General features: G+C 40.4%; 1 protein-coding gene across 1 annotated transcript in view; it reads left to right on the forward strand.

Moving 5' to 3' along the window:
- MTMR9 (myotubularin related protein 9) overlaps nucleotides 1-26,810 on the forward strand; it is a 70,670-nt gene that overhangs the window by 38,134 nt on the left and 5,726 nt on the right. The window contains exons 4-9 of the mRNA XM_005886681.3: nucleotides 14,853-15,026; nucleotides 16,706-16,923; nucleotides 17,725-17,886; nucleotides 20,093-20,234; nucleotides 22,718-22,938; nucleotides 25,132-25,283. Of these exons, the coding sequence (XP_005886743.1) occupies nucleotides 14,853-15,026; nucleotides 16,706-16,923; nucleotides 17,725-17,886; nucleotides 20,093-20,234; nucleotides 22,718-22,938; nucleotides 25,132-25,283 (1,069 nt within the window). The remainder of the gene's footprint in view (nucleotides 1-14,852; nucleotides 15,027-16,705; nucleotides 16,924-17,724; nucleotides 17,887-20,092; nucleotides 20,235-22,717; nucleotides 22,939-25,131; nucleotides 25,284-26,810) is intronic.

A 26,810-nucleotide genomic window follows, 5' to 3' on the forward strand; every position in this document is an offset into this window, starting at 1 on the left:
AGTTTTCTGAATGTTGAGCTTTAAGCCAACTTTTTCACTCTCCTCTTTCACTTTCATCAAGAGGCTCTTTAATTTCTCTTCACTTTCTGCCATAAGAGTGGTGTCATCTGCATATCTGAGGTTACTGATATTTCTCCCTGCAATCTTGATTCCAGCTTGTGCTTCCTCCAGCCCAGCATTTCTCATGATGTACTCTGCATATAAGTTAAATAAGCAGGGTGACTGTATACAGCCTTGACGTACTCCTTTTCCTATTTGGAACCAGTCTGTTGTTCCATGTCCAATTCTAACTGTTGCTTCCTGACCTGCATACAGGTTTCTCAAGAGGTAGGTCAGGTGGTCTGGTATGCCTGTCTCTCTGAATGGATACATAGACCTATACAGTTTCAGAGTTTTTACATGTTATGTAACATGGGCAAATGTTTAAGTTAACAGTATATATTATAATCCCTGGAGCAGTTTCTCAAACTTGGCACTGTTGACCTGTGGGCTGTATAATTCTTTGTTGTGAGAAGCTGTCCTGTGCATTGTAGGGTGTTTGGCAGTATCCCTGGTCTACCACTAGATGTCAGCAGTGGTCTTCTCCAACCCCCAATTGTCTCCACTCATTAACAAATGTTCCCTCGAGGCAAAATCACCCCTAGTTGAGAACGATTGTCCTTGTCACTTCAGCTCAGTAAAAGTAATCATAGAGTCAGTTCAGTTCATTGGCTCAGTTGTGTCCGACTGTTTGCGACTCTATGGACTGCAGCATGCCAGGCTTCCATGTCCATCACCAACTCCCGGAGCTTGCTCAAACTCATGTCCATCAAGTGTGTGAGGCGATCCAACCATCTCATCCTCTGTCATTCCCTTCTCCTCCTACCTTCAGTCTTTCCCAGCATCAGGGTCTTTTCTAGTGAGTCGGCTCTTCACATCAGGTGGCCAAAGTATTGGAGTTTCAGCTTCAGCATCAGTCCTTCCGGTGAATATTCAGGGTTTATTTCCTTTAGGATTGACTGGTTGGATCTCCTTGCAGTCCAATGAACTCTCAAGAGTCTTCTCATTCTCACAGTTCAAGAGCATCAATTCTGGTTCTCAGCTTTCTTTATGGTCCAACTCTCACATCCATACATGACTACTGGAAAAGCCAAAGCTTTGACTAGACGGACCTTTCTTGGCAAAGTAATGTCCCTGCTTTTTAATATGCTGTCTAGGTTGGTCATAGCTTTTCTTCCAAGGATCAAGCGTTGTTTAATTTCATGGCGGCAGTCACCATCTACAGTGATTTTGGAGCCCAAGAAAATAAAGTCTGTCACTCTTTCCATTATTTCCCCACCTATTTGCCATGAAATGATGGGACCAGATGCCATGATCTTTGTTTTTTGAATGTTGAGTTTTTTAAGCCAGCTTTTTCACTCTCCTCTTTTCACTTTCATCAAAAGGCACTTTAGTTCTTCTTCGCTTTATGTCACAAGGGTGGTGTCATCTGTATATCTGAGGTTATTGATATCTCTCCCGGAAATCTTGATTCCAGCTTGTGCTTCATCCAGCCTGGCATTTTGCATGATGTATTCTGCATATAAGTTAAATAAACAGGGTGACAATATATAGCCTTGACGTACTCCTTTCCCAATTTGGAACCACTCTGTTATTCCGTGTCCAGTTCTAACTGTTGCTTCATGACCTGTATACAGATTTCTCAGGAGGCAGGAAAGGTGGTCTGAGCAATCACTTAAAAATGTTAAGAGATGTGATTTAAAGTTAATATATTAAAGTGGAGTTCTAAAAAGTAGTTCAAAAGAAAGTGGGAAAGAAGAAATAGCAATAAAAAAATGAAGGGGCAAACAAAATAAATGCTAGACTAAAATCCAGCAATATCAATATTTAGTATTACTGAGCTTAACACCCCAAGTAAAACACAGAGATTGTCAGAATGAATTAAAGGAAAAAAGCAAGGGAGTTCCCTGGTAGCCTGGTATTTAAGATTCCAGGCTTTCACTGCTGAGGGCCTGGGTTCAGTCCCTGATCAGAGGACTGAGGTTCTGCAAGCTGTTGACGCAGCTAAAGAAAGAAAAAGTAAAATTGAAATATATGCTGTGTACAGAGGTGCATTTTGTGTTCTTATTTTTAAATAGTTTTTATTGGAGTATAGGTTCTCTACGTTGTGTTAGTCTCCGCTGTACAGCAGAGTGCGTCAGCTGTTCCTGTATGTGCACCCCTTTCTGGGCAGCCTTCCCGTTTACGTCGCCGTAGAGCCTGAGTGAGGCTCCCTGGGCCGCACAGTAGGTTCTCACTGGTCACCTGTTTCCACGTAGTGTCAGTAGTGTGTGCGTGTCAGCCCCAGTCCCCCAGTTCATGCTTCCCCCACTCGCCCCTTAGTGTCCAGGGAGCCAGTTTCGTTCCTTCTTACAGCTGAGGAATATTTCATTGTATCTAGGTACCACTTTTTTTTTTTTCCAGCTTGTCCTATTTTTATTTGGAGGCTATATTCAGAAGGCCCTAACTAGATAACTTTTGCCGTGAGTTATAAACTCTAGAGAGCCTGTTGTTATAAAGACAACTCACATTTTCTTTTCTTTTTTAAGGTGGTAGTTTTATCTGTTTATTTGCACATTCATTCTTTTTTTTAACTTAATTTTTTTAATTGGAGAATAATTGCTTTACAATATTGTGTTGGTTTCTGCTATACAACAACACAAATCAGGCGTAAGTGTGTATATACATGCCCTCCCTCCTGAGGCTCTCTCCCCCAGCATCCCCTCCCAGGCTGTCACAGAGCGTGTGTCACAGAGCACGTGTCACAGAGCGCGTGTCACAGAGCGTGTGTCACAGAGCGCCGGGCTTGGCCCCTGTGTTACATGGCAGCTTCCCATCAGCTGTTTTTGCACGTGGTGGTGTGTATCTGTCAGTGCTGCTCTCTTGATTCATTTCCTCCTCTGCATCCACAAGACCGTCTGTGTGTCTATTCCTGCCCTGCAGTTAGTTCATCAGTGCCGTTTTTCTAGATGCCATGTATACACAGTACCATACTGCAGTTGTTTTCTCTTTCCATATGAGAAAGAGGTTCATCCACCTTGTTTCAATTGACTCAAATTCATTCCTTTTAATGACTGATATTCCATTGTGTACATATATATATGTATATATCACAACGTCTGCCGGGAGTCAGCATATTGCATATTGAGTGCATATTGCATATTGAGTGCAACACTTTCCACAGCATCATCTTTCAGGATCTGGAATAGCTCAACTAGAAGTCTATCACTGCCGGGAGCCAGTGTGAGGAACTCCGCCCTTCATGAGGAAGGAGGCTCAGCATACGCAAAGGCGGGATCGAGCCTCAGGAGTCCCCCTGGAAATTCTCGAGCATCTACCCCCAAAACCAGAGTCTGCCTACTTTCTGCTTTCACCTACACCTCTGACTTTATGGGGGGCTGTCCCCCACTACCTCTCTCTGAAAAAAGAGTTAGCTTACAGCTCCAGTTAATAATTCCTGGGTGTGACAGTGTTTCAACCTACAAACTCCTTTGGAAATCCTCTAGCCTGCCTGAATAGGTTTTTCCGGCCACATGTGATTGTTCAGAGCCTCCCAACTGTGAGAGGCAGGAGATGTTCTAAACTATCTAAACACAGATTCTTTTGAGTAGTTAAAAGATTGATTAGAAATTATATTGGTGAAGGGTTTTTCACTTATTGGGCCAATGTTTGCTGCTAAGTCTCCATACTCCTTACCTACTGTGTCCTTGGCAGTGTATTGATTGATATAATGGGTGTATAGAAATGTAAGTAGTAGCCTCAGTGTTTGTAACCTTGGACCCTTGAGTTAATTCTTTTCTTGATTGAGCCCACCTCACCTTTGCCCTATAGGAATGCAGCTTTGTCCAATGCTTTTTTTGGAGGCTGGTGCCTGACTTTAGAATAATCACCTTTAGAAAAAATAAGTTTCTTAAAATGTTAACAGGCCTCCTGGCCAGAAGATGATGTAAATCACCTGAACTTTTGCATATGATAAGTTTGAAAGCCTGGTTTCGATTAGGACCAGGAACTGCTGTCCCTGCATGACTCCACCCCTTCCCCCATTATCCTCTATGCACAACTTAAGGTATAAAAACTACTTTGGAAAATAAAGTGCGTGCCTTGTTCACCGAAACTTGGTCTCCCCATGTCGCTCTCTCTCTCACTCTGGCTGAGTCTCCATCTGGAGCGTGGAACCCGCCATGCTTACTAATTATGCCTGGGCTTCTAAGATCCGACCGGGGAGGCCTCAGTGTCTCCTCTCCTTCGGGAGAACGGAAGGATGCCTGCAGCCTACGTAAGTGATGCAAACTTCTTGTCTTGAAGTTTTATTGGTCTCCCGCGTAAACCGAGCTACTCAGCCTCTTTTCTCCACTGAATTTCCTCACTGAGCTATCCTCATCCTATTACTCTTTATATCCTTAATTAACGTTTAATTAAGCAATTGTTTCCTGATCCTCGCCTACGCCATCTCTCCTTCAAATACCCTGGATCAGCCAGGGCTGGACCCCGGCAAACGTCTTTATCCATTCATCTGTCAATGGACATCTAAGTGGCTGGTGACTGTAATTGTGTGCAGTGAACATTGGGGTATGTGTCTTGAATTATGGTTTTCTCAGGGTATGTGCCCAGTAGTGGGATTGCTGGGTCATATGGTAGTGTTTTTTTAGTTTTTTAAGGAACCTTCACGTTGTTCTCCATAGCAGGTGAACCAGTTTTTATTTCCAGCAACAGTGCAAGAGGGTTTCCTTTTCTCCACATCTTCATCATCGGTTATAGATGATGGCCATTCTGATAGGTAAGGGGTAATATCTCACTGTAGTTTGGATTTGCATTTCTCTGATAACTAGTGATGTCGAGTATCTTTTTGTGTGTTGGTTGGCCATCTGTGTGTCTTCTTTGGAGAAAGAGCTGTTTAGGTCTTATGCCCATTTTTTGATTGGGTTGTTTATTTTTTTTTATATTGAGCTGCATTTGCAATACTTTCTCCTGCTCTGAGGGCTGTCTTTTCATCTTGTTCATGGTTTTCTTTGCTGTGCAAAAACTTCCAAGTTTCACTAGGTCCCATTTGTTTTTTTTTTTTTTTATTACCGTAAGAGATAAATCCAAAAAGATACTGATGCAAATTATATCAGAGAGTGTTGTGCCTCTATTTTCCTTTAAGAATTTTATAGTGTCTGGCCTTACATTGAAGTCTTTGATCCATTTTGAGTTTATTTTTGTGAATGGTATTAGGTAGTGTTCTAATTTCATTCTTTTACATGTAGCTGTCCAGTTTTCCCAGCACCACTTTTTGAAGAGGCTGTTTTTTCTCCATTGTATATTCTTGCCTCCTTTGTCATAAATCAGGTGACCAGATGCACATGGGTTTATCTCTGGGCTTTCTGTCCCTGGAGTTCCATTGGTTTATATTTCTGGTTTTGTGCCCAGACCATACCCTGTTGATTACTGTAACTTTGTAGTATAGACTGATGTCAGGAAGCCTGATTCCTCCAGCTCTGTTTTTCTTTCTCAAGATTGCTTTGGCTATTCAGGGTCTTTTGTGTTTCCATACAAATTATAAAACTTTCTGTTATAGTTCTGTGAAAAATGCCATTGGTAATTTGATAGGAATTGCAATGAATCTTTAGATTGCTTTGGGTAGTATAGTCATGTTAAAAATATTGATTCTTCCAGTCTAAGAACATGGTATATGTCTCTCCGTTTGAGTCATCTTTGATTTCTTTCATTAATATCTTATAGTTTTCTGCATATGGGTGTTTTGCCTCCTTAGGTAGGTTATTCCTAGGTATTTTATAATTTTTGTTGCAATGTTAAAGGGGATTATTTCCTTAATTTCTCTCTCTGATCTTTTATTGTTAGTGTATAGGAATGCAAGAATTTTTGTGCATTAATTTTATATCCTGCAACTTTACTAAATTCATTGCTTAGCTCTAGTGGTTTTCTGGTGGCCTCTTTAGGATTTCCTATGTATAGTGTCATGTCTTCTGCAAACATTGACAGTTTACTTGTTCTTTTCCTACTTTTATTCCTTTTATTTTTCTTCTCTGATTGCTGTGGCTAGGACTTCCAAGACTATGTTGAAAAACAGCGGTGAGAGTGGACACTCTTGTCTTGTTCCGGATCTTAGAGGAAATGCTTTCAGTTTTCACCATTGAGAATAATATTTGTTGTGGGTTTGCCATATATGGCCTTTATTATGTTGACGTAGGTCTCTCTATGCCTACTTTCTGAAGAGTTTTTTTTTATCATAAATGGGTGTTGAATTTTGTTGAAAGACTTTTCTGTATCTGTTGGGATGATCGTGTGATTTTTTATTCTTCTGTTCACCTGTTTGACTGGCATATATTGAAGAATCCTTGCATCCCTAGGATAAATCCCACTTAATCATGGTCTATAATCCTTTTAATGTGTTGTCTGGTTTGGTTTGCTAGTATTTTGTTGAAGAGTTTTGCATCTCTGTTCATCAGTGATTTGGGCCTCTAATTTTCTCTTTTTGTCTGGTTTTGGTATCAGGTGGCCTTGTAGAATGAATTTGGCAGTGTTCCTCCCTCTGCAGTTTTTTGGAAGAGATGCATTTAGAATATAAAGAGACAGATTGAAAATAAATAGGTGGAGAAAATTTGCCATGAAAATAATGAGTATAAAAAAGAAGTTGCTTTATTAATTTCAGATTAAAATGAAAAACTTCAAGACACAGAATATTATGAAATAAAGAGATCATTCCATAATGATGAAATTGATCAGGACAATATAATGGTATATATTTTTATAGCCTAAACTGATGAAAATAAAGAAAGTTCTGTGGTCATAGTAGATCGTTTAAACTGCCCTCTCAGCAAGTAACAGAACAACTAGACTAAAACAAAACAACAAAATGAGTAGAAAGGGAATCTGAACAGCACTATCTGATATTCACTGAATACCACTCCTGACTTCTGCAGAATGAACAGTATGCAAGAGCACATTGTGTTATCCAAGAGAGAACATATGCTGGGCTGTTACATAAACTTCAAAGGCTTGAAACCATACAGATTATAGTCTCTGACCACAGAGGAATTATATTAGAAATCAGTTAGCACTGGTGGCTTAGATGATAAAAGAATCTGCCTACAATGCAGGAGACCCGGGTTCGATCCTAGGTTGGGAAGATCTCTTGGAGAAGGGAATGGCAACCCACTTCAGTATTCTTGCCTGGAGAATTCGGAGGACAGAGAAGCCTGGAGAGCTACAGTCCACGGGGTCACAGAGTTGGACACAACTGAGTGACTAACACACAAGGTATTGAGGAATACCCAGAGTATTTCTAGATTAAAGGAAATACTTGTAAATAGTCTGTAAATCAGAATGGAAATTAGGAAATATTTTTAGCTGAATGATAATATCAAAATTTGTAGACTACAGCTAAAGCAGTCTTTAGAGAGACACAATGTTAAAGCACCTATGTGAAATAGGAAAAAAGGTCTAATAAATTCACCAACTTAAGCTCCAGCTTAAGAAACTGGGGAAAAAATGAGCAAAGTAACTTGAGAGAATGAAATAATAAAAAATAAGAGCAGAAATCAATAAAATAACTAGAACTAGTAAGGTTAGCAAGATTGCTTGGTATAAGCATTCACAAACTAATTAGTGACATGACTAAGCGACTCAGCACTGCACAGCACAGCCTTAAAATGGATAAGACACTTAGTAAGAAAATTAACAAAAGGGCAGAGAAACACAAAGCATTGCTGAGAGAAGTTAAAGGACATCTAAATAAATGGAGATATATGTTAATGGATGGGAACACAATATGGTTAATAGTGGACTGAGTTATGTAAGGGACCCAGCAGTGAATGTATTAGGCTTTGTGGGGCATGAAGTCTTTGTTGCAGTTACTCCACTCTGTTGTATCATGAAAACATAATACATCAGTGAATGAGTGGTGCTGTGTTCCAAAAGTATTTTATAGGAATACCTGACTTATTGTGTTTCATCTTATTGTATTTCCTAGATATTGCATTTTGTTTACAGATTGAATGTTTGTGGCAATCCTATGTCGAGCAAGTCTGTAAGTGCCATTTTTTCCAACAGCTTTTGGTCACTTCATATCTCTCTTGCATTTTGGTAATTCTCAATATTTTGAATCCTTCACCAGCAGAAAGATTATGACTCACTAAAGGCTCAGATGATGTTTAGCATTTTTTAGCAATAAAATAGTTAATATTAAGAACAGTTCAGTTCAGTTGCTCAGTCGTGTCTGACTCTTTGCAACCCCACGAATCGCAGCACACCAGGCCTCCCTGTCCATCACCAACTCCCGGAGTCCACCCAAACCCATGTCTGTTGAGTTGGTGATGCCATCCAGCCATCTCATCCTCAGTCGTCCCCTTCTCCTCCTGCCCCTAATCCCTCCCAGCATCAGAGTCTGGACTGATCTCCTTCAGAATGGACTGGTTGATCTCTTGCAGTCCAAGGGACTCTCAGGAGTCTTCTCCAACACCACAGTTTTTCCAATGAGTCAACTCTTCGCATGAGGTGGCCAAAGTATTGAGTTTCAGCATTTTTGAAGCATCATTTCTTCCAAAGAAATCCCAGGGCTGATCTCCTTCAGAATGGACTGGTTGGATCTCATTTGCAAAAAAAGTCCAAGGGACTCTCAAGAGTCTTCTCCCAACACCACAGTTCAAAAGCATCAATTCTTAGTTTGCTGGTCTCTCAGCCTTCTTCACAGTCCAACTCCTGAAATTTTTTATCCATACATGACCACTTTTGGGGAAAAAAAGAATGAAAAACCATCAGCCTTGACTAAGGATAGATATAGTGATACATGGAACCGGATTTGTTGGCAAAGTAATGTCTCCCTGCATTTTGAATATGCCATCTAGGTTGGTCATCCCATCCTCTGTTGTCCCTTCTCCTTCCTTCCCAAGGAGTCCAAGCATCTTTTTTAGTTTCATGGCTGCAGTCACCATCTGTAGTGATTTTGGAGCCCAGTCCAAAAATAAAGTCTGACACTGTTTCCTCTGTTTCCCCATTTATTTGCCATGAAGTGGTGGGACCGGATGTGGTGGGACGGATGCTATGATCTTCGTTTTCTGAATGTTGAGCTTTAAGCCAACTTTTCACTCTCCACTTTCACTTTCATCAAGAGGCTTTTGAGTTCCTCTTCACTTTCTGCCATAAGGGTGGTATCATCTGCATATCTGAGGTTATTGATATTTCTCCCAGCAATCTTGATTCCAGTTTGTGTTTCTTCCAGTCCAGCGTTTCTCATGATGTACTCTGCATAGAAGTTAAATAAGCAGGGTGACAGTATACAGCCTTGATGTACTCCTTTTCCTATTTGGAACCAGTCTGTTGTTCCATGTCCAATTCTAACTGTTGCTTCCTGACCTGCATACAAATTTCTCAAGAGGCAGGTCAGGTGGTCTGGTATTCTCATCTCTTTCAGAATTTTCCACAGTTTATTGTGATCCACACAGTCAAAGGCTTTGGCATAGTCAATAAAGCAGAAACAGATGCTTTTCTGGAACTCTCTTGCTTTTTCGATGATCCAGCGGATGTTGGCAATTTGATCTCTGGTTCCTCTGCCTTTTCTAAAACCAGCATGAACATCAGGAAGTTCACGGTTCACATATTGCTGAAGTCTGGCTTGGAGAATTTTGAGCATTACTTTACTAGCGTGTGAGATGAGTGCAATTGTGAGGTAGTTTGAGCATTCTTTGGCATTGCCTTTCTTTGGGATTGGAATGAAAACTGACCTTTTCCAGTCCTGTGGCCACTGCTGAGTTTTCCAAATTTGCTGGCATATTGAGTGCAGCACTTTCACAGCATCATCTTTCACGATTTGGAATAGCTCAACTGGAATTCCATCATCTCCACTAGCTTTGTTCGTAGTGATGCTTTCTAAGGCCCACTTGACTTCGCATTCCAGGATGTCTGGCTCTAGGTCAGTGATCACACCATCGTGATTATCTGGGTCGTGAAGATCTTTTTTGTACAGTTCTTCTGTGTATTCTTGCCATTTCTTCTTAATATCTTCTGCTTCTGTTAGGTCCATACCATTTCTGTCCTTTCTCGAGCTCATCTTTGCATGAAATATTCCTTTGGTATCTCTGATTTTCTTGAAGAGATCCCTAGTCTTTCCCATTCTGTTGTTTTCCTCTATTTCTTTGCATTGATCGCTGAGGAAGGCTTTCTTATCTCTCCTTGCTATTCTTTGGAACTCTGCATTCAGATGCTTGTATCTTTCCTTTTCTCCTTTGCTTTTCGCTTCTCTTCTTTTCACAGCTATTTATAAGGCCTCCCCAGACAGCCATTTTGCTTTTTTGCATTTCTTTTCTATGGGAATGGTCTTGATCCCTGTCTCTTGTACAATGTCACGAACCTCATTCCATAGTTCATCAGGCACTCTATCAGATCTAGGCCCTTAAATCTATTTCTCACTTCCACTGTATAATCATAAGGGATTTGATTTAGGTCATACCTGAATGGTCTAGTGGTTTTCCCTACTTTCTTCAATTTAAGTCTGAATTTGGCAATAAGGAGTTCATGGTCTGAGCCACAGTCAGCTCCTGGTCTTGTTTTTGCTGACTGTATACAGCTTCTCCATCTTTGGCTGCAAAGAATATAATCAGTCTGATTTCGGTGTTGACCATCTGGTGATGTCCATGTATAGAGTCTTCTCTTGTGTTGTTGGAAGAGGGTGTTTGTTATGACCAGTGCATTTTCTTGGCAAAACTCTATTAGTCTTTGCCCTGCTTCATTCCGTATTTCAAGGCCAAATTTGCCTGTTACTCCAGGTGTTTCTTGACTTCCTACTTTTGCATTCCAGTTCCCTGTAATGAAAAGGACATCTTTTTTGGGTGTTAGTTCTAAAAGGTCTTGTAGGTCTTCATAGAACTGTTCAACTTCAGCTTCTTCAGCGTTACTGGTTGGGGCATAGACATGGATTACTGTGATATTGAATGGTTTGCCTTGGAAACGAACAGAGATCATTCTGTTGTTTTTGAGATTGCATCCAGGTACTGCATTTCGGACTCTTTTGTTGACCATGATGGCCACTCCATTTCTTCTGAGGGATTCCTGCCCGCAGTAGTAGATATAATGGTCATCTGAGTTAAATTCACCCATTCCAGTCCATTTCAGTTCGCTGATTCCTAGAATGTCGACATTCACTCTTGCCATCTCTTGTTTGACCACTTCCAATTTGCCTTGATTCATGGACCTGACATTCCAGGTTCCTATGCAGTATTGCTCTTTACAGCATCGGACCTTGCTTCTATCACCAGTCACATCCACAGCTGGGTATTCTTTTTGCTTTGGCTCCATCCCTTCATTCTTTCTGGAGTTATTTCTCCACTGATCTCCAGTAGCATATTGGGCACTTACTGACCTGGGGAGTTTCTCTTTCAGTATCCTATCATTTATAGAAGGTTTAAAAAAGAACTCTTGCATCTGTGATCAGTTTTTGCCAAAGGTGCTTAGACAATTCTCTAGATAAAGGATAGTTTTTTCAACTAATGGCATTGGAACACTTGGATGTAAAAAAGATAGATCTAAACCTTTATTTCACAAAAAATAACTCAAAATATAGACCAAAACATAAGAGCTAAAGGTGTAAAACTTCTTTAAGAAAGTACAGGAGAAAATCTTTATGACCCCTGACTAGGCAAAGATTTCTTAGGTATAACACTAAAAGTGAAGGAAAGCAGATGGTGATTCCTAGTATTGGGTGTGGATGCAGAGGTATAGACTGTAAAAGTGTACTAGGAATTTTTGTGAAAGATGATTGATGGGTGGGTACAGCCATCAAGAGTCATGAAATCGTGTACTCTAAATGGATCTAGTTTATTTTTCATATAAAATAGTAAAATCTCAGTAAAGTTGACTTAAAAGAAGAGAAAAGAATAACTTGATGTAAAGGTTAAGTAGCTGATTATGGATAACTAAAAATGAGAATCTAGTGATCTGGAATATAGATACTCAAACAGCACCGAGAAAGAAGGAAGATGGAAAAAATGATAGAGAAGGTAGATGCGTGCACGGATAGTAAAAGAAGAAGGTTCAATGTTTAGTAAATGGAAATTCAAGAAGATAATAGAGAAGTTGTAGGAAAGGCAGTATTGAAATAGATGATAGTGGAGACTATCAGCTTCAAAATCAGAAAGTCACAAAGCCCTAGACTAAGGTATCCTGCAAACCCCACATGGGATAGTGAAAAGGAAATCTTAGACATATTGAGTTCTACTATTGAACAGTAAGGCAAAGAGATATCGCAAAATTAACCAAAGAGAAAAGACAAATTACATATATGGTAAAACAAAATTAGAAGAGAAAAAACAGTTTGAATAAATTAAGCATTTGTTCATGATAAAAGCTCTTAGCAGAGTTGAATGTGAAGGGAATTTATTTAATCTAATAAAGGGTAACTACAAAAGTAAAAACATACAAAAAGCAAATCTTTCATTATTCCCTGTAAGTTCAAGAGTGAGACAAAGATTTGCTCACCATCACTACGCCTAGCTGAGGAAGTCAAGAAGGGAAAATAAAAGGTATAAGGATTGAAATGAAAGAAACAAAATTGCTATTAGCTGATTATATGTTTCTGTACTTAGGAAACTGGAAATCTTGAAATTGTATGCATTTCTCTATACCAGACACATATTTGAAGACATAACCTAAAATGCATTAAAAAATAAGGTTCCTAGGAAAAGATATACAGGATGTTTATTGAGAGAATTTTATAACTTTATTGAGAAAAATTAAGAAAGATTTAAAAGTGGAAGGATACTATGCCCATAGACAAGGAAATTAGATATTATAAAGATGTCATTGTTTCTAAATCAGTCTATATAGTCAGTGTAAAACCCCAGTGGGATTTTACATGGAATTTGATAAAAAGTTACATTAAAGGGGCAAAGGATCAAGGGAAACCAAGATTCTCTTGAAGAACAAGGAGGAGGGAAGATGATATAGGAGACTTGGCCTACTAAATGCCAGGCTTATTCTAAAAGCCAGAGACTCACTGCAGCTGGACGGACCAGTGGGACAAAATACAGGCCCCAGCGTGTGTGGAAACTTAATAGAATATTTGACACAAGTGGTATTGCAGGTCAGTGAAGAACCATGGCATTCTCTAGAGCAGGAAACCAGTAAGTAATCCCTAAGAGTAAAAACACTCAAAATTGATAAAAATCTAAAGGAGTTGAAAGTGGTTACTCTGGGGAAGGAGAATTAGATTAGCAGAATATTTTCTTAGTATTAAGCTGTTATTGCTTTAAGAATGATGTTAACAGTCTTTCCTCATTTTTTCTCCATTTTTAAATAACAGAAATAAACAAGGGATTTAATGGAGATAGTGGCATTATTCTGTTCTGGTTAAGTATTATCTGGAGTTGCAGTCTTCTTGTTGCTATACTTTAAGAGTACCATTAACAAAGTGAATGGTACCCAGACAAGAATGAATGAGAATAATTAATATGTTTAATTTGGATAATAGAAAACTAAGGGAGAATCAGCTATCTTTCATATATTCCATAGGCTGCTGTGTGAAATAGGGAACTTGTACTGAAATCATGGTTAAAAAATAAAATACAGGAAGTTACTGAGCAATAAATTTTCCTCAATATGAGGAAGAACTTTCCAGGAACTAGGGATACTTCTTTTTTATGAAAAATAATTGACTCTTTTATAAAGTATCTTTTAAATTAATAATGTGCCTAAGTTTGAACAGAGAAAACATTTAATTAAAAATGATACTGCATCTTCTAAAAGGTTTTTTCAGATACATTTATAGTATATCAAGGGGCTTCCTCACTGGCTCAGCGGTAAAGAATCCACCTGCAATGCAGGAGACATAGAAGACTCAAGTTCAATCCCAGGGTTGGAAAGATCCCCTGGAGTAGGAAGTACCCACTCTTGACAGGTTCCTCTCTTCCATGGACAGAGGAGCTTGGCGGGCAGCAGTTCATAGGGTTGCAGAGAGTCAGACACAACTGAGCAGGACCACGAGCATAGTATATTAAACATGCTTTGGCTCATCAACAACCCATGGCCAGTATGTTAGGCCAACTCTGATTTACAGGAAGATATCAAAACTTTCGTGCACAAAAGCTTTTTACAGTCTTTAAGTGGTTTTCATTTTTCATGTTAGAAATAAGTTGTCATTTGATAGTTTTATATTGTGTGCTTTTGATCCTTAGCTTGCTGAGTTTGAAATTATTTCACTGACTCATAAGTATAATCTTTCTTAGTATTAAGCTATTATTGCTTGAAGAACGATGTTAACAGTCTTTTCTCATTTCTTCTACTTTGTTAAACAGCAGAAGTGAGCAAGGGATTTGATGTAGATAGTAGCACTGTTCTGTTCTGGTTAAGCATTATCTGGAGTTGTTGCTATAGTTGCTGCAGTTCCTGTTGCTATACTTTAAGGGTACCATTGGTACCCAGACAAGAATGAATGAGATGATGTTCGTGAATATAATTAATATATTTCATTTGGATAGTAGAAAACTAAAGGAGAATCAGCTATCTTTCATGTATTCCATTGGCTGCCTTGTGAAATAGGGAACTTGTACTGCAATCATGATTAAAAAAAAATAGAAGAAATTACAGATCAATAAATGTTGCCCAATATGAGGAAGAACTTTTTAGGAGCTAGTGATACTTAGCACTGTAAGAAGCTGGCTCTGAAGAATGGAGCTCGTGTTTTCTGAAAGTGTTTAAGGAAGTAGGTGTCCTCCTGTTAAACTCCTGTGAGATGGTGTCTTCACTGTATGAAAATGAATCTCTAAGCTCCTTTAATAGAAGTTTTTAGATTATTTTGTGAGATTGAGGTACCTGCTTAGCTTTGAAGTATTTGTGTCTTTCAGATCAGCGAATGGAGGCTAAGCTATGTCAATAAGGAGTTTTCTGTGTGCCCCTCTTACCCGCCAGCTGTCATAGTGCCCAAAGCCATCGACGACGATGCACTGCGGAAGGTAGCCACATTTCGCCATGGAGGCCGCTTCCCAGTCCTCAGCTATTATCATAAAAAGAACGGAATGGTAAGTGAGCAGTAAATACCGCTCCGTGGTCAACTGGAAGATTTGGTTTGAGGTTCTTAGAACTGTTCACCTTTTCTGTGTACCTGTTCATTGAAGCGATTAGTCTCTCCTGCCAGGAATTTTACTTCTGTTTAAACTTTCAGGAATCAGGACTAGAATGTTTTCTGTGATCAGGATATGACTTTGAATTCTTTCCATAATGCTGCTTAGCCTTAGAAAAGCCCAGGCTGGTTTATCTTCAGGACTCAGGACAAAGGGAACTAATGTTATCTGATACTGAAAATGACACTCTTTGGTAGAAAATAAAGTTCTCTGACTGGAACAATGGTATGACAGGTTTCTTCCACACCCCCGGCCATGCCTTGCGGCCCGTGGGGTCTCCATTCTCCCAACCAGGGGTTGAGTCTGCACCCTGTGCCGTGGATGCCCAGAGTCCCGGCCACTGGACCACCAGGAGAGGCCCTGTGGTACTTTAATTATTCTCACCAGATTCCCCGTGTAAGGCAAATTGAGCAGACGTTTTTATTTTCAAAAGGGAGACGAGTGACACACATCATTAGTCACAACTTAATACAGGAGTCAAGCATTGAATAGGTGGGTGCTCATTGTGCATTCATTTCCTAAATATTTTCTAAATTTATTTTTCTCCTCATGTTTTCTCTCAGTCAGTAAACTCTGCTTCTCATTTTGCATCCAGTAGTAAATAAGTGAATAAGTTATAGCTATTTTCCTTTTTCCCCTGAATTGTAGCTATTTAGGATAAAGAGATTTTTTTAAATTAGGTCACCTATCTTGCTTGCTGAGCAGTATTTCTCTTCACTAGGGTTCACCATAAAGGATTTTAACAACTCAAAATATGTTATTGTTCAGTTACATGGTAAATGCAGTCAGTCAGAGAGTTTGCCATTCTGGATGACCTTCCTTGATTATGTTAAATTTCAAAGTAGTTAAGATAACAGTATATATTATGGGATGAGGTTAAAATAATTCCAGACCATTCACCAGGGAAGAGATCAGTATAATAGATGTTGCTTTCTTGAGAAAAGTATCAAATAAGTGAGATCTTATGGAAAAACCCAAGGGAACTTTCTGACCAACCCATATATAGTTTTTAGTCTTTGGAGATGAGTGGTTAAGTCCTGGAATATTGAGAGAGAGCCACTGGAGAATAAAGAATAGATAAGTAGCTTTCAAGACATTGAAATTGATTCCCAAAGCAGGAATAATAGTGTATAACCTTTTTAATTTTACCACTGGTTCCTTTTCTCTTTATAATTCTTGATAAAATCTGCCAACTCTAAGTTTACGTAGCTGAAGCAAAAGTTTCCTGGTGTCTAGGCCATTATTATTGTCTTAATTACAGGCCTGGATCTACTGGATGATTAATTCACTGACTAAACGAACTATAATATTTGATCTTTAAGAGGAACTATATTATGTGAAAGTATTTTGAGACAGTGGAAAGAAAAATCATGTAAGAATGCCAAGTCTTAATTTTGTTTTACTATTTTTAAACTGTTGTTAATACATAGAAATATTTCTTTGTTTCAGGATCAAATTCATCTCTGAAATGACACACAATTGTTTTTCGAGACATTCTTAATCTAGCTTAATTCATTTCTGTTTTCAGAAACTTTAAAGCAGCTACTACTAAATTTTAGACTCCGTTGTCCTTGTAGGTTATTATGCGAAGTGGTCAGCCACTCACCGGCACAAATGGGAGACGGTGCAAAGAAGATGAGAAACTGATAAATGCCACCCTCAGGGCAGGAAAGCGTGGCTACATCATTGACACTCGACCTCTAAACGTAGCTCAGCAGGCCAGAGCCAAGGGAGGCGGCTTTGAGCAAGAAGCTCATTATCCCCAGTGGAGGCGCATTCACAAGTCCATTGAGAGGTAAAAGATTCAGGAGACAGTAATGGACTCTTATTTGAAGCTAATTAGAGTGGATGACCTCTTAGCTGTTGGAGATCACAAGTTTTTAAAGGAACCTTCATATTAGCTTGAGTCAAAAATTGGCCAGGTATCTTGCCCTTGTGTTCTGCAAGATAAGCAGAAAACTCATGGTAGATGCTCACAAGTGAATTTTAATCAAGTAGCATTTTTTTCTCTCTTAGCCCTGAAATTTCATCACCATGAGATCTCCTCTGCTTTAGATCAGCAGTCACCAAAGTTACTGAAAAGAGATGCTACAGGCCAACTGCATTTTCCTAAGTCAAAAACACTTAGTTAATTTCCCACATACCCACTTAACTTCCACATCTTGTTTCCTCCACCTGTATCATCTCATTTATGCTTGCAGTTAATGGTTTATAATTGCTTCTGGGACGGTGAAGGGGTGGAAGTTGGAACTAAGGAAATAATGTGATCTTAGCTGGCCTTGGGTTCTCTGCTGACAGTATCGGTGTCCAGAGTGAGCCCATGGGAGTAGGGTGCAGACGTCAGGGGTGCTGTCTCTGACCGCTCACAAAATGCAGGGCTCTGACCCTCTCCCCAGTCAGATAATTTTAAATATTAGTTTTATAATCCTAAACTCTGTAAATTATTACAAAGCTAGGTAAATATTTTTAGAGTATTTTGAGCTGCTCTTGCTCTTGGATATATTGGAGGCTGAGTTTTTTATTTGGTTTCTTCCTTCATTGTTCTGTCTTCTCTTATCGTTTTTCCTTCTTATTTACTTTTTCTTATTTCTTAAAGGTATCACATTCTTCAGGAGAGCTTAATCAAACTCGTGGAATCTTGTAATGACCAAACACAAAACATGGACCGATGGCTCAGTAAATTGGAGGCCTCCAACTGGCTCACTCACATCAAAGAGATTCTGACAACTGCCTGCCTGGCTGCACAGTGTCTTGACAGGTGAGTGAGTATCAGGGTTCTGGCGTGGGGAGCTCCTGCCAACTGGACTTGCTCCTGTCCAGACCTGTGCTTGTGTATCGGGTTACCATCTGTGTCTGTTCTGTAACTTACGTTCATTGTTGTTTAGTTGCTAAAGTCATGTCCAATCCTTTGCAACCCCATGGACTGTAGCCCGCCAGAGTCCTCTGTTCGTGGGGTTTCCCAGGCAAGAATACTGGGGTGGGTTGCCATTTCCTTCTCCAGGGGATCTTCCCGACCCAAGGGTCAAACCTGCATCTCCTGCCTTGGCAGGCAGACTCTTTACCACTGAACCACCAGGGAAGCCCATCTTATGTTCACATTATTTTATAAGATGGTCAGTGCCATTCAGTATCTGTGAAGTGTATGTGAGAAGTCTGGCATTTAATTGCTGATGTACATACACAGTGCAATCGTGCGGTAGTTTGAGCATTCTTTGGCATTGCCTTTCTTTGAGATTGGAATGAAAACTGAGCTTTTCCAGTCCTGTGGCCACTTCTGAGTTTTCCAAATTTGCTGGCATTTTGAGTGCAGCACTTTCACAGCATCATCTTTCAGGATTTGAAATAGCTCAACTAGAATTCAAGTAATGCTCAAAATTCTCCAAGCCAGGCTTCAGCAATATGTGAGCCATGAACTTCCTGATGTTCAAGCTGGTTTTAGAAAAGGCAGAGGAACCAGAGATCAAATTGCCAACATCCGATGGATCATCAAAAAAGCAAGAGAGCTCCAGAAAAACATCTATTTCTGCTTTATTGACTATGCCAAAGCCTTTGACTGTGTGGATCATAATAAACTGTGGAAAATTCTGAAAGAGATGGGAATACCAGACCACCTGACCTGCCTCTTGAGAAATTTGTATGCAGGTCAGGAAGCAACAGTTAGAACTGGACATGGAACAACAGACTGGTTCCAAATAGGAAAAGGAGTACGTCAAGGCTATATATTGTCACCCTGCTTATTTAACTTATATGCAGAGTACATCATGAGAAACACTGGGCTGGAGGAAGCACAAGATGGAATCAAGATTGCCGGGAGAAATATCAATAACCTCAGATATGCAGATGACATGACACCACCCTTAAGGCAGAAAGTGAAGAGGAACTCAAAAGCCTCTTGATGAAAGTGAAAGTGGAGAGTGAAAAAGTTGGCTTAAAGCTCAACATTCAGAAAACTAAGATCATGGCATCTGATCCCATCACTTCATGGCAAATAGATGGGGAAACAGTGGAAACAGTGTCAGACTTTATTTTTGGGGGCTTCAGAGTCACTGCAGATGGTGACTGCAGCCATGAAATTAAAAGATGCTTACTCCTTAGAAGGAAAGTTATGACCAACCTAGATAGCATATTGAAAAGCAGAGACATTACTTTACCAACAAAGGTCCGTCTAGTCAAGGCTGTGGTTTTTCCACTGGTCATGTATGGATGTGAGAGTTGGACTGTGAAGAAAGCTGAGTGCAGAAGAATTGATGCTTTTGAGTTGTGGTGTTGGAGAAGACTCTTGAGAGTCCCTTGGACTGCAAGGAGATCCAACCAGTCCATTCTGAAGGAGATCAGCCCTGGGATTTCTTTGGAAGGAATGATGCTAAAGCTGAAACTCCAGTACTTTGGCCACCTCATGCAAAGAGTTGCCTCATTGGAAAAGACTCTGATGCTGGGAGGGATTGGGGGCAGGAGGAGAAGGGGACGACACAGGATGAGATGGCTGGATGGCATCACTGACTCAATGGACGTGAGTGTGAGTGAACGCCAGGAGTTGGTGATGGACAGGGAGGCCTGGCGTGCTGCGATTCATGGGGTCGCAAAGAGTTGGACACGACTGAGTGACTGAACTGAACTGAACTGTACATACACATGTCATCCATGACAGATTTTTTAAGTACTCAAGGACCTATTTTTTTCTATACAAATCCTTAAGTTGTGAATCTAACAATTTCTATTTTCTTAAACTGAAAAATAATGAAAAGAAGTTTCAGAGAGTTTTTGCCCATTGAAGTTTGGGACTTACCATACTTTCATATTTTCCCCAAGGGAAGCTCTCTTCATGTACCTTATATAGATCTGAACCTACCAGACAGAGCAGAATGCAAAAGGCTTTCAACTGTTACTCTCAAGAAATGTTTATTATTAGCAGTCAATTGACAGTGTTGGGAGTGTCCCATTTGTTCTCTGGATTTCCCTCACAGGGAAGGAGCATCCATACTGATCCATGGAACAGAAGGAACTGATTCCACACTCCAGGTTACCTCCCTGGCCCAGATCATCTTGGAACCAAGAAGCAGGACCATCCGTGGCTTTGAGGCCTTAATAGAAAGAGAGTGGCTGCAGGTGAGAAAAGCTGTTTTGTCCACAGAAGAACTACTCATAATTGATGTTTGATCCTGGTTTGTAGGAATGGATATATGAAATTTTGATTGATTCAGATGTTTACTTTTCTGGGGGACAGTTCATCTATCTTCCTCTTAGTAAATGTCTGTGATCTTCACTGCCTCTCCTTTTTGTCTCCCTCGTTGCTCGTATTGTTCATTTGGCACTTTATTCCCCTAACGAACGCTTGTTAGCTGTCTGTTGTTACCTACAGGGAAACACAAAGAGTGTAAAGCACCGTCTTGTGTCACAGAGCCTAGTCTTGTTAGAGGTAAAAGACACAAACAAGCGTGTGAGGAGGAGTGGGGACTTGTAAGTAGGGAGTGCATACTTCAGCGCTTTCTGTCTTCTCACCTGGCTCCATCCTGACTTCTTCCCCAGCCAGGGTGAAGTCCTTCTCATCCTGTAAGATCCAGCTCAGTGTCGCTTTCATGAAGCCTTCGGGACCTGAACTTCCTCCACAGATAAAACTGATCCATTGTTGTCACACTGTTTCCCGAGCTAGACCCAAATATAGTGACATCTTTGAGTTCAGAGAACCTTGCCAAGTTCAGCTTTTACTCCTTGGACACAGCACAGTGCTGGCCTATGAAATGCTGAAGGGCAGCTAAAATAAAGGTCTCGTAAAATAGATGGAAATCCTCCAAGCTAGAGATTAATTCAAATGTTTGTGCACTGTGTCACTTAGTATATAATTGTGATTGAAAGCAAATGTTTAGACATAACTTGAAAGTAGAATTATCTCTTTCTTCTCGCCCTTCCAGCTACAGTTCATATTTATTATGTGTTAACGCTGTTATGTTTACCACATCTACCCACCCTGACAGCGGTCCTTTAAGTCAGACCATCCTAAGTATTTGGTGATCTTACACAGCTACATTCCTTGTGAGCGTAGCAGACAAATGCATATGATTTGTGTATGTGCTCATCCGTGTCCAGTTCTTTGTGATGCCATGGACTGTAGCCCACTTGCCAGGCTTCTCTGTCTACGGGATTTCCCAGGAAAGAATACTGGAGTGGGCTGCCATTAAAGAGCCAAAGATAAAACAAGTCTGTGAAATACCTAGAAGGATGTTATTGTGGGGATAACATCAATACTCAGGTTCTGGGTAGGCCAGAGAGCCAAATGATTTGACAGTTTCCTTTGGTCAGTAGATGGCAGACTCTTCAGTTCTTTTGTTGAGGAGAGGAAAACTAAGGAGAGCTTTGTCTCTAATATAAAAGTATTCCTACAGATGTCTTCATGACAGGAACTTGTTTTCATATGTTCAGTTCAGTTCAGTCGCTTAGTCGTGTCTGACTGTTTGTGACCCCATGGACTGCAGCACTCCAGCCCTCCCTATCCATCGCCAACTGCCAGAGTTTATTCAGACTCATGTCCATTGAGTCCGTGATGCCATCCAACCATCTCATCCTCTGTTGGCCCCTTCTCCTGCCTTCAGTCTTTCCCAGCATCAGGGTCTTTTCAAATGAGTCAGTTCCTCACATCAGGTGGCCAAATTACTGGAGTTTCAGCTTCAGCATCAGTCTTTCCAATGAATATTCAGGACTGATTTCCTTTAAGATGGACTGGTTCGATCTCCTTGCAGTCCAAGGGACTCTCAAGAGTCTTCTCCAACACCACAGTTCAAAAGCATCAGTTCTTCGACGTACATGACTACTGAGAAAACCGTAGCTTTGACTAGATGGACCTTTGTTGGCAGAGTAATGTCTCTGCTTTTTGTCATGCTGTCTAGGTTGGTCATAACTTTCCTTCCAAGGAGCAAGCATCTTTTAATTTCATGGCTGCAGTCACCATCTGCAGTAATTTTGGAGCCCCCCAAAATAAAGTCTGTCATGGTTTCCACTGTTTCCCCATCTATTTGCCATGAAGTGATGGGACCAGATGCCATGATCTTAGCTTTCTGAAGACTTATTAATATCAGGAGTGACCTAATGAAATCTGTCTATGAGAACCCCGTATTTATCTCCATGTAGTGGTGAGGTTTATGGAGCTTACTCCAGGCTACAGCACTCTGGCTGGATAGAAGGGGAGAGCTGACCTTTGTTTTATACCTGCAGAACTTAACGTTCTTTGACTTTGCTCCAGATTTCACCAACCTAGTAAGATTTATATTATGTTTATTATTACTGAGGTCCATTATTCTATTTGATATTCCAAGAACAACCACAGATCTTATGGCTAACTATGTAGCCTTGTTAAGTTCTGGGATGGCCACAGAGTTAGAGTTTTTCCAAACTTTTTGGTCAGCCCGATATTTGGAAATCTTGTCTTTTCCCTTAGTTGAAGATTGTCTTAAACTAAGAAATCATTAAAGATCAGTCACCCAAATTATATGATGTTCTATGCAATCGTTTTGTTGCAACTGTGTGAAATTGTTACTAACATGCCGAAATGTGGTCTCACTAGGATATGACTGCCACGTGTCCACTTTCTCTCTTAGGCTGGTCACCCGTTCCAGCAGCGCTGCGCACAGTCAGCCTACTGCAACAGCAAGCAGAAGTGGGAGTCACCCGTGTTTCTTCTCTTCTTGGACTGTGTGTGGCAGATACTCCGTCAGTTCCCTTGCTCTTTTGAATTTAATGAGAATTTCCTCATCATGCTCTTTGAGCATGCTTACGCCTCACAGTTTGGAACCTTCTTGGGCAACAATGAAAGTGAAAGGTGGGTCCACTGCTCACGTGGGGCCATTTGCAGTTGTTTTGGTTATTTCCTAAAAGAGACAAGGATTTGCTTCTATGTTCACGTTATCAACATTTAAGAGATGGTGGTGGTTACTGTTGGTATAACTGGGAGTCCTTCTGTATGAGTCCAGGTGCTGCATGTTTACTCTGAGCCTGTCACATGCTAGATGAGAGCATAGCCTAGATTTTGTTCTGTTAGATTAAAATGAGTCCATACACTGATTAAAAAGCTTTGAGTAAATTAAGGAACCATTAAAATGTTACTTTCCTTTTATAAGAACATAGTATGTGACACCTGTAAGAAGCTTAAATATATAATCTAATTCTACTTTCCATGCAGTTTCATAGAGTAAAAAGGTGATATCCAGAGAAGTTAATGATTGTCCAGGGACACCCAGCCATTTGGTCACCAGAAGTATGGCTGTGGTACAGGTCTTCCTGCTCCTGTGCTCGATTGTGTCTCTCATACCAAGAAACTGTCCTCAGGCCCAGAGTGCAAGTCTGGCTTCACAACCCAGACGCCATCAGGTGTATAGGTTTAGATAGAAGATTCATATCAGAATGATCATTAAAAGATGCTTAACTGGTCGTCTTCTCATTTGGGTACAATCTAAGGGCTTCCTCTGGGTGAGAGATAGGATTTGTCTCTTGACTGGTAGCTGGCATCGGGTAGTTGAATAAAAATGTAAACAATTAACAGTCTTCACAAAAGAATGGAATCACTGAATCTTTACCAATTTAAAATTCAAGCAATACATTTTTTTTTTTTTTTTTTACTTTAAAGCTGAATTGGCAAATATTTCAACATTAGATTTTCTTATAGATTCTTGTGGGGGAAAACTTAGAACTATTTGCTCTAGAAAATTCTGTCACCATACTTTTCTCATTGTGTTTTGGCTATACACAATAGCCAATAATTCACATGATCAGTTTGATTAATTGGTGTGTTTATATTTTATACTGCTCTGTATCCCAAGGGTATTTGCTCTGAGTGTTTTCTTTGATGATAGAATGGAGTTGAGATAGGATTAACTTGTTCCAGTTGAAATGTCTTACTGTACTGCTTGTTGCACCACAGGCCAATAAATTGAGACAAGTTGTCAGGGCAAAGACTAGCAACTTTATTAGGAAAGCCAGCAGAGCAGGAAGATGGTGTATTAGTGTCCCAAAGAAGTGTCTTGCCTGGGTTGGGATGCTAGTGCTAAGTCACTTCAGTCGTGTCCGACTCTGTGTGACCCCATAGATGGCAGCCCACCAGGCTCCCCCTGTCCCTGGGATTCTCCAGGCAAGAACACTGGAGTGGGTTGCCATTTCCTTCTCCAATGCATGAAAGTGAAAAGTGAAAGTAAAGTCGCTCAGTCGTGTCCGACCCTCAGTGACCCCATGGACTGTAGCCCACCAGGCTCCTCTGTCCATGGGATTTTCCAGGCAAGAGCACTGGAGTGGGTTGCCATTTCCTTCTCCAGTGCATGAAAGTGAAAAGTGAAAGTGAAGTTGCTCAGTTGTGTCCAACTCTTAGTGACTCCATGAACTGTAGCCCACTAGGCTCCTCTGTCCATGGGATTTCCCAGGCAAGAGAACTGGAGTGGGGTGCCATTGCCATTGCCTTCTCCATTGGATGGCTAGGTACTTTTTTTATAAAACAAAGAAGGGGAGGAGCTAAGGAGGTAAAGTTAAAAAAAGGAACTTGTTTGAAATGTTTCCTGGTTCCAGCCAGATTTGGGAGGGGATGTGTTCACTTCTTTTCTGCAGCCATTCATTGGTGGGCCTGGTAAGGATGTTTCCTGTGAGCAAAACAAATATATTTTAGCTTAGCATTCAAACATGGAGGCAGAGTTCCCAGAGATGGACCATTATGTATACCTCAAGCTATAAGCAACATCCTTTTAGTGATTAACTTGTAGCAAAAGGAATAGAATACAAAAATTAAAGTAAAAGAAACAGATCCAATATGGAGTCAGATTTATTTACTTGTTATAGGTCTGTTGAGATTTTCTGTTTCTTCAATTTAGGTAATTGTTGACAGTGAAAAATGCTGACAGATATTTCAATTTGACAGCATTTTGTTCTGCCTTCCAATGTACAGAGAAAAGAAATGGTCCTATTAGAAGCAGCATTTAATAGTGGTTGCCATAAATTAATTGGTTTAATGGCAGTTTTCTTTCTTGATCAGATGTAAGTTGAAGCTGCAGCAGAAAACGATGTCCCTGTGGTCCTGGGTCAACCGGCCCAGTGAACTGAGTAAGTTCACCAACCCTCTCTTTGAAGCCAACAACCTTGTCATCTGGCCGTCTGTTGCTCCACAGAGTCTTCAGCTGTGGGAGGGTAAGTCATGCATCCTTTGCAAACCCTTTATTGATAGTCCAGGATAGTCCAGGATGTTCTCTTGACTGCCTGTGGGTACAACAGTACGTGTATACTGCTGTTTATATCAGATATTATCTCAAGATAAGAAGGTACATTACTTCTTTTTATTGTGATAAAAACACAAAATTCACCAACGTGATACTTAATTGTACACAGAGATGGTCAAGTATATCACGTTGTTGTGAAACAGTCTCCAGAGCTTTTCTTCGTGTAACTTGACGACTCTGCACCCATTGAACAGCAGCTTCTCAGAGCTCCTGTCCAGCCCCAGGCAGCCACCGCTCTGCTTACTCCTGCTGCCTCACCTAAGTGGAACCATACAGCATTTGTCCTTTTGTGACTGCGTCATTTCACTGAACGCAATTATTGTGCTCAAGGCTTTCCATGTAGTAGCGTGTGACGGGATTTCCTTTTTAAGGCTGAGTGATTTTTCATTTGTGTATACATTTTGCTTATTCATTCATAGGTAGGACCCTGCTTTTGATGCTGGAATTGCTGGATCATACAGTAATTCTATGTTCAGTGTTTTGAAGAACAGCCATACTGTTTTCTGTAACACTTGTACCATTTTACAACCCCATCAGCAGTGGACAAGGGTTACAGTTTCTTCACATCTTCCTCAATACTTATTTCCTGTTTTTCCCCCATCTTTGACAGGTCATCCTAATGGGGGTGAGGGAAAGTACATTACTTTTTGTGTAAGAAAGTGATAGGTAGTTGGGACAGGAATAAATTGTAAGCTCTTAGGAGATGGTTTCTGTTCCCTTTATCAGCTAGTCTTTAGGACAGATAGTTCTGTTAAATGCTGTTGAAGGGTTAATGAGCTAGTCCATTTTAGTAAGATTCCATAAAATGTACGTAATGTCATCCATCAAGGCAGTAATGCAGATGTCTTGTTTAAGTGGAATAATCCAGACTTGATTTTCATATCTGAAGAAGAGTTTTTACCTGCATTGCTTTCAGATTCCGAAGCTTATCTCCTGAAGTAGAGAATGCAGTCAGTTCAGTCGCTCAGTAGTGTCTGACTCATTGCAACCCCATGGACTGCAGCACGCCAGGCTTCCCTGTCCATCACCAGCTCCTGGCGCTTGCTCAAACTCATGTCCATCGAGTCGGTGATGCCACCCAACCATCTCATCCAACTCTGTTGCCCCTTCTCCTCCTGCCTTCAATCTTTCCCAGCATCAGGGTCTTTTCCAATGAGTCAGTTCTTCACATACCTTAAATACTAAAGCTTGTTTTTTAAAAAATTACCAAAAACCTATCTAAAATATATTATCTATTCATTACACAAAGGGTATAACATACCATTTAATTTCTTTTTAATCAATTTGAAGGGGGTAAGTACATTTGTAGTCATCTTTATGTAAAACAACAAGGGCATACACACAGGAATGGCAGCTGTTTGGTAAACTCAAGTACCTTCCACATCCGTTATTTTACTGTGGTCTCCTGTGTGAGACTCTCAAGGGCAAGTCTATGTGT

This window comes from Bos mutus, chromosome 8, assembly GCF_027580195.1.
Source record: "Bos mutus isolate GX-2022 chromosome 8, NWIPB_WYAK_1.1, whole genome shotgun sequence".
Classification (NCBI taxonomy): Eukaryota; Metazoa; Chordata; class Mammalia; order Artiodactyla; family Bovidae; genus Bos; species Bos mutus.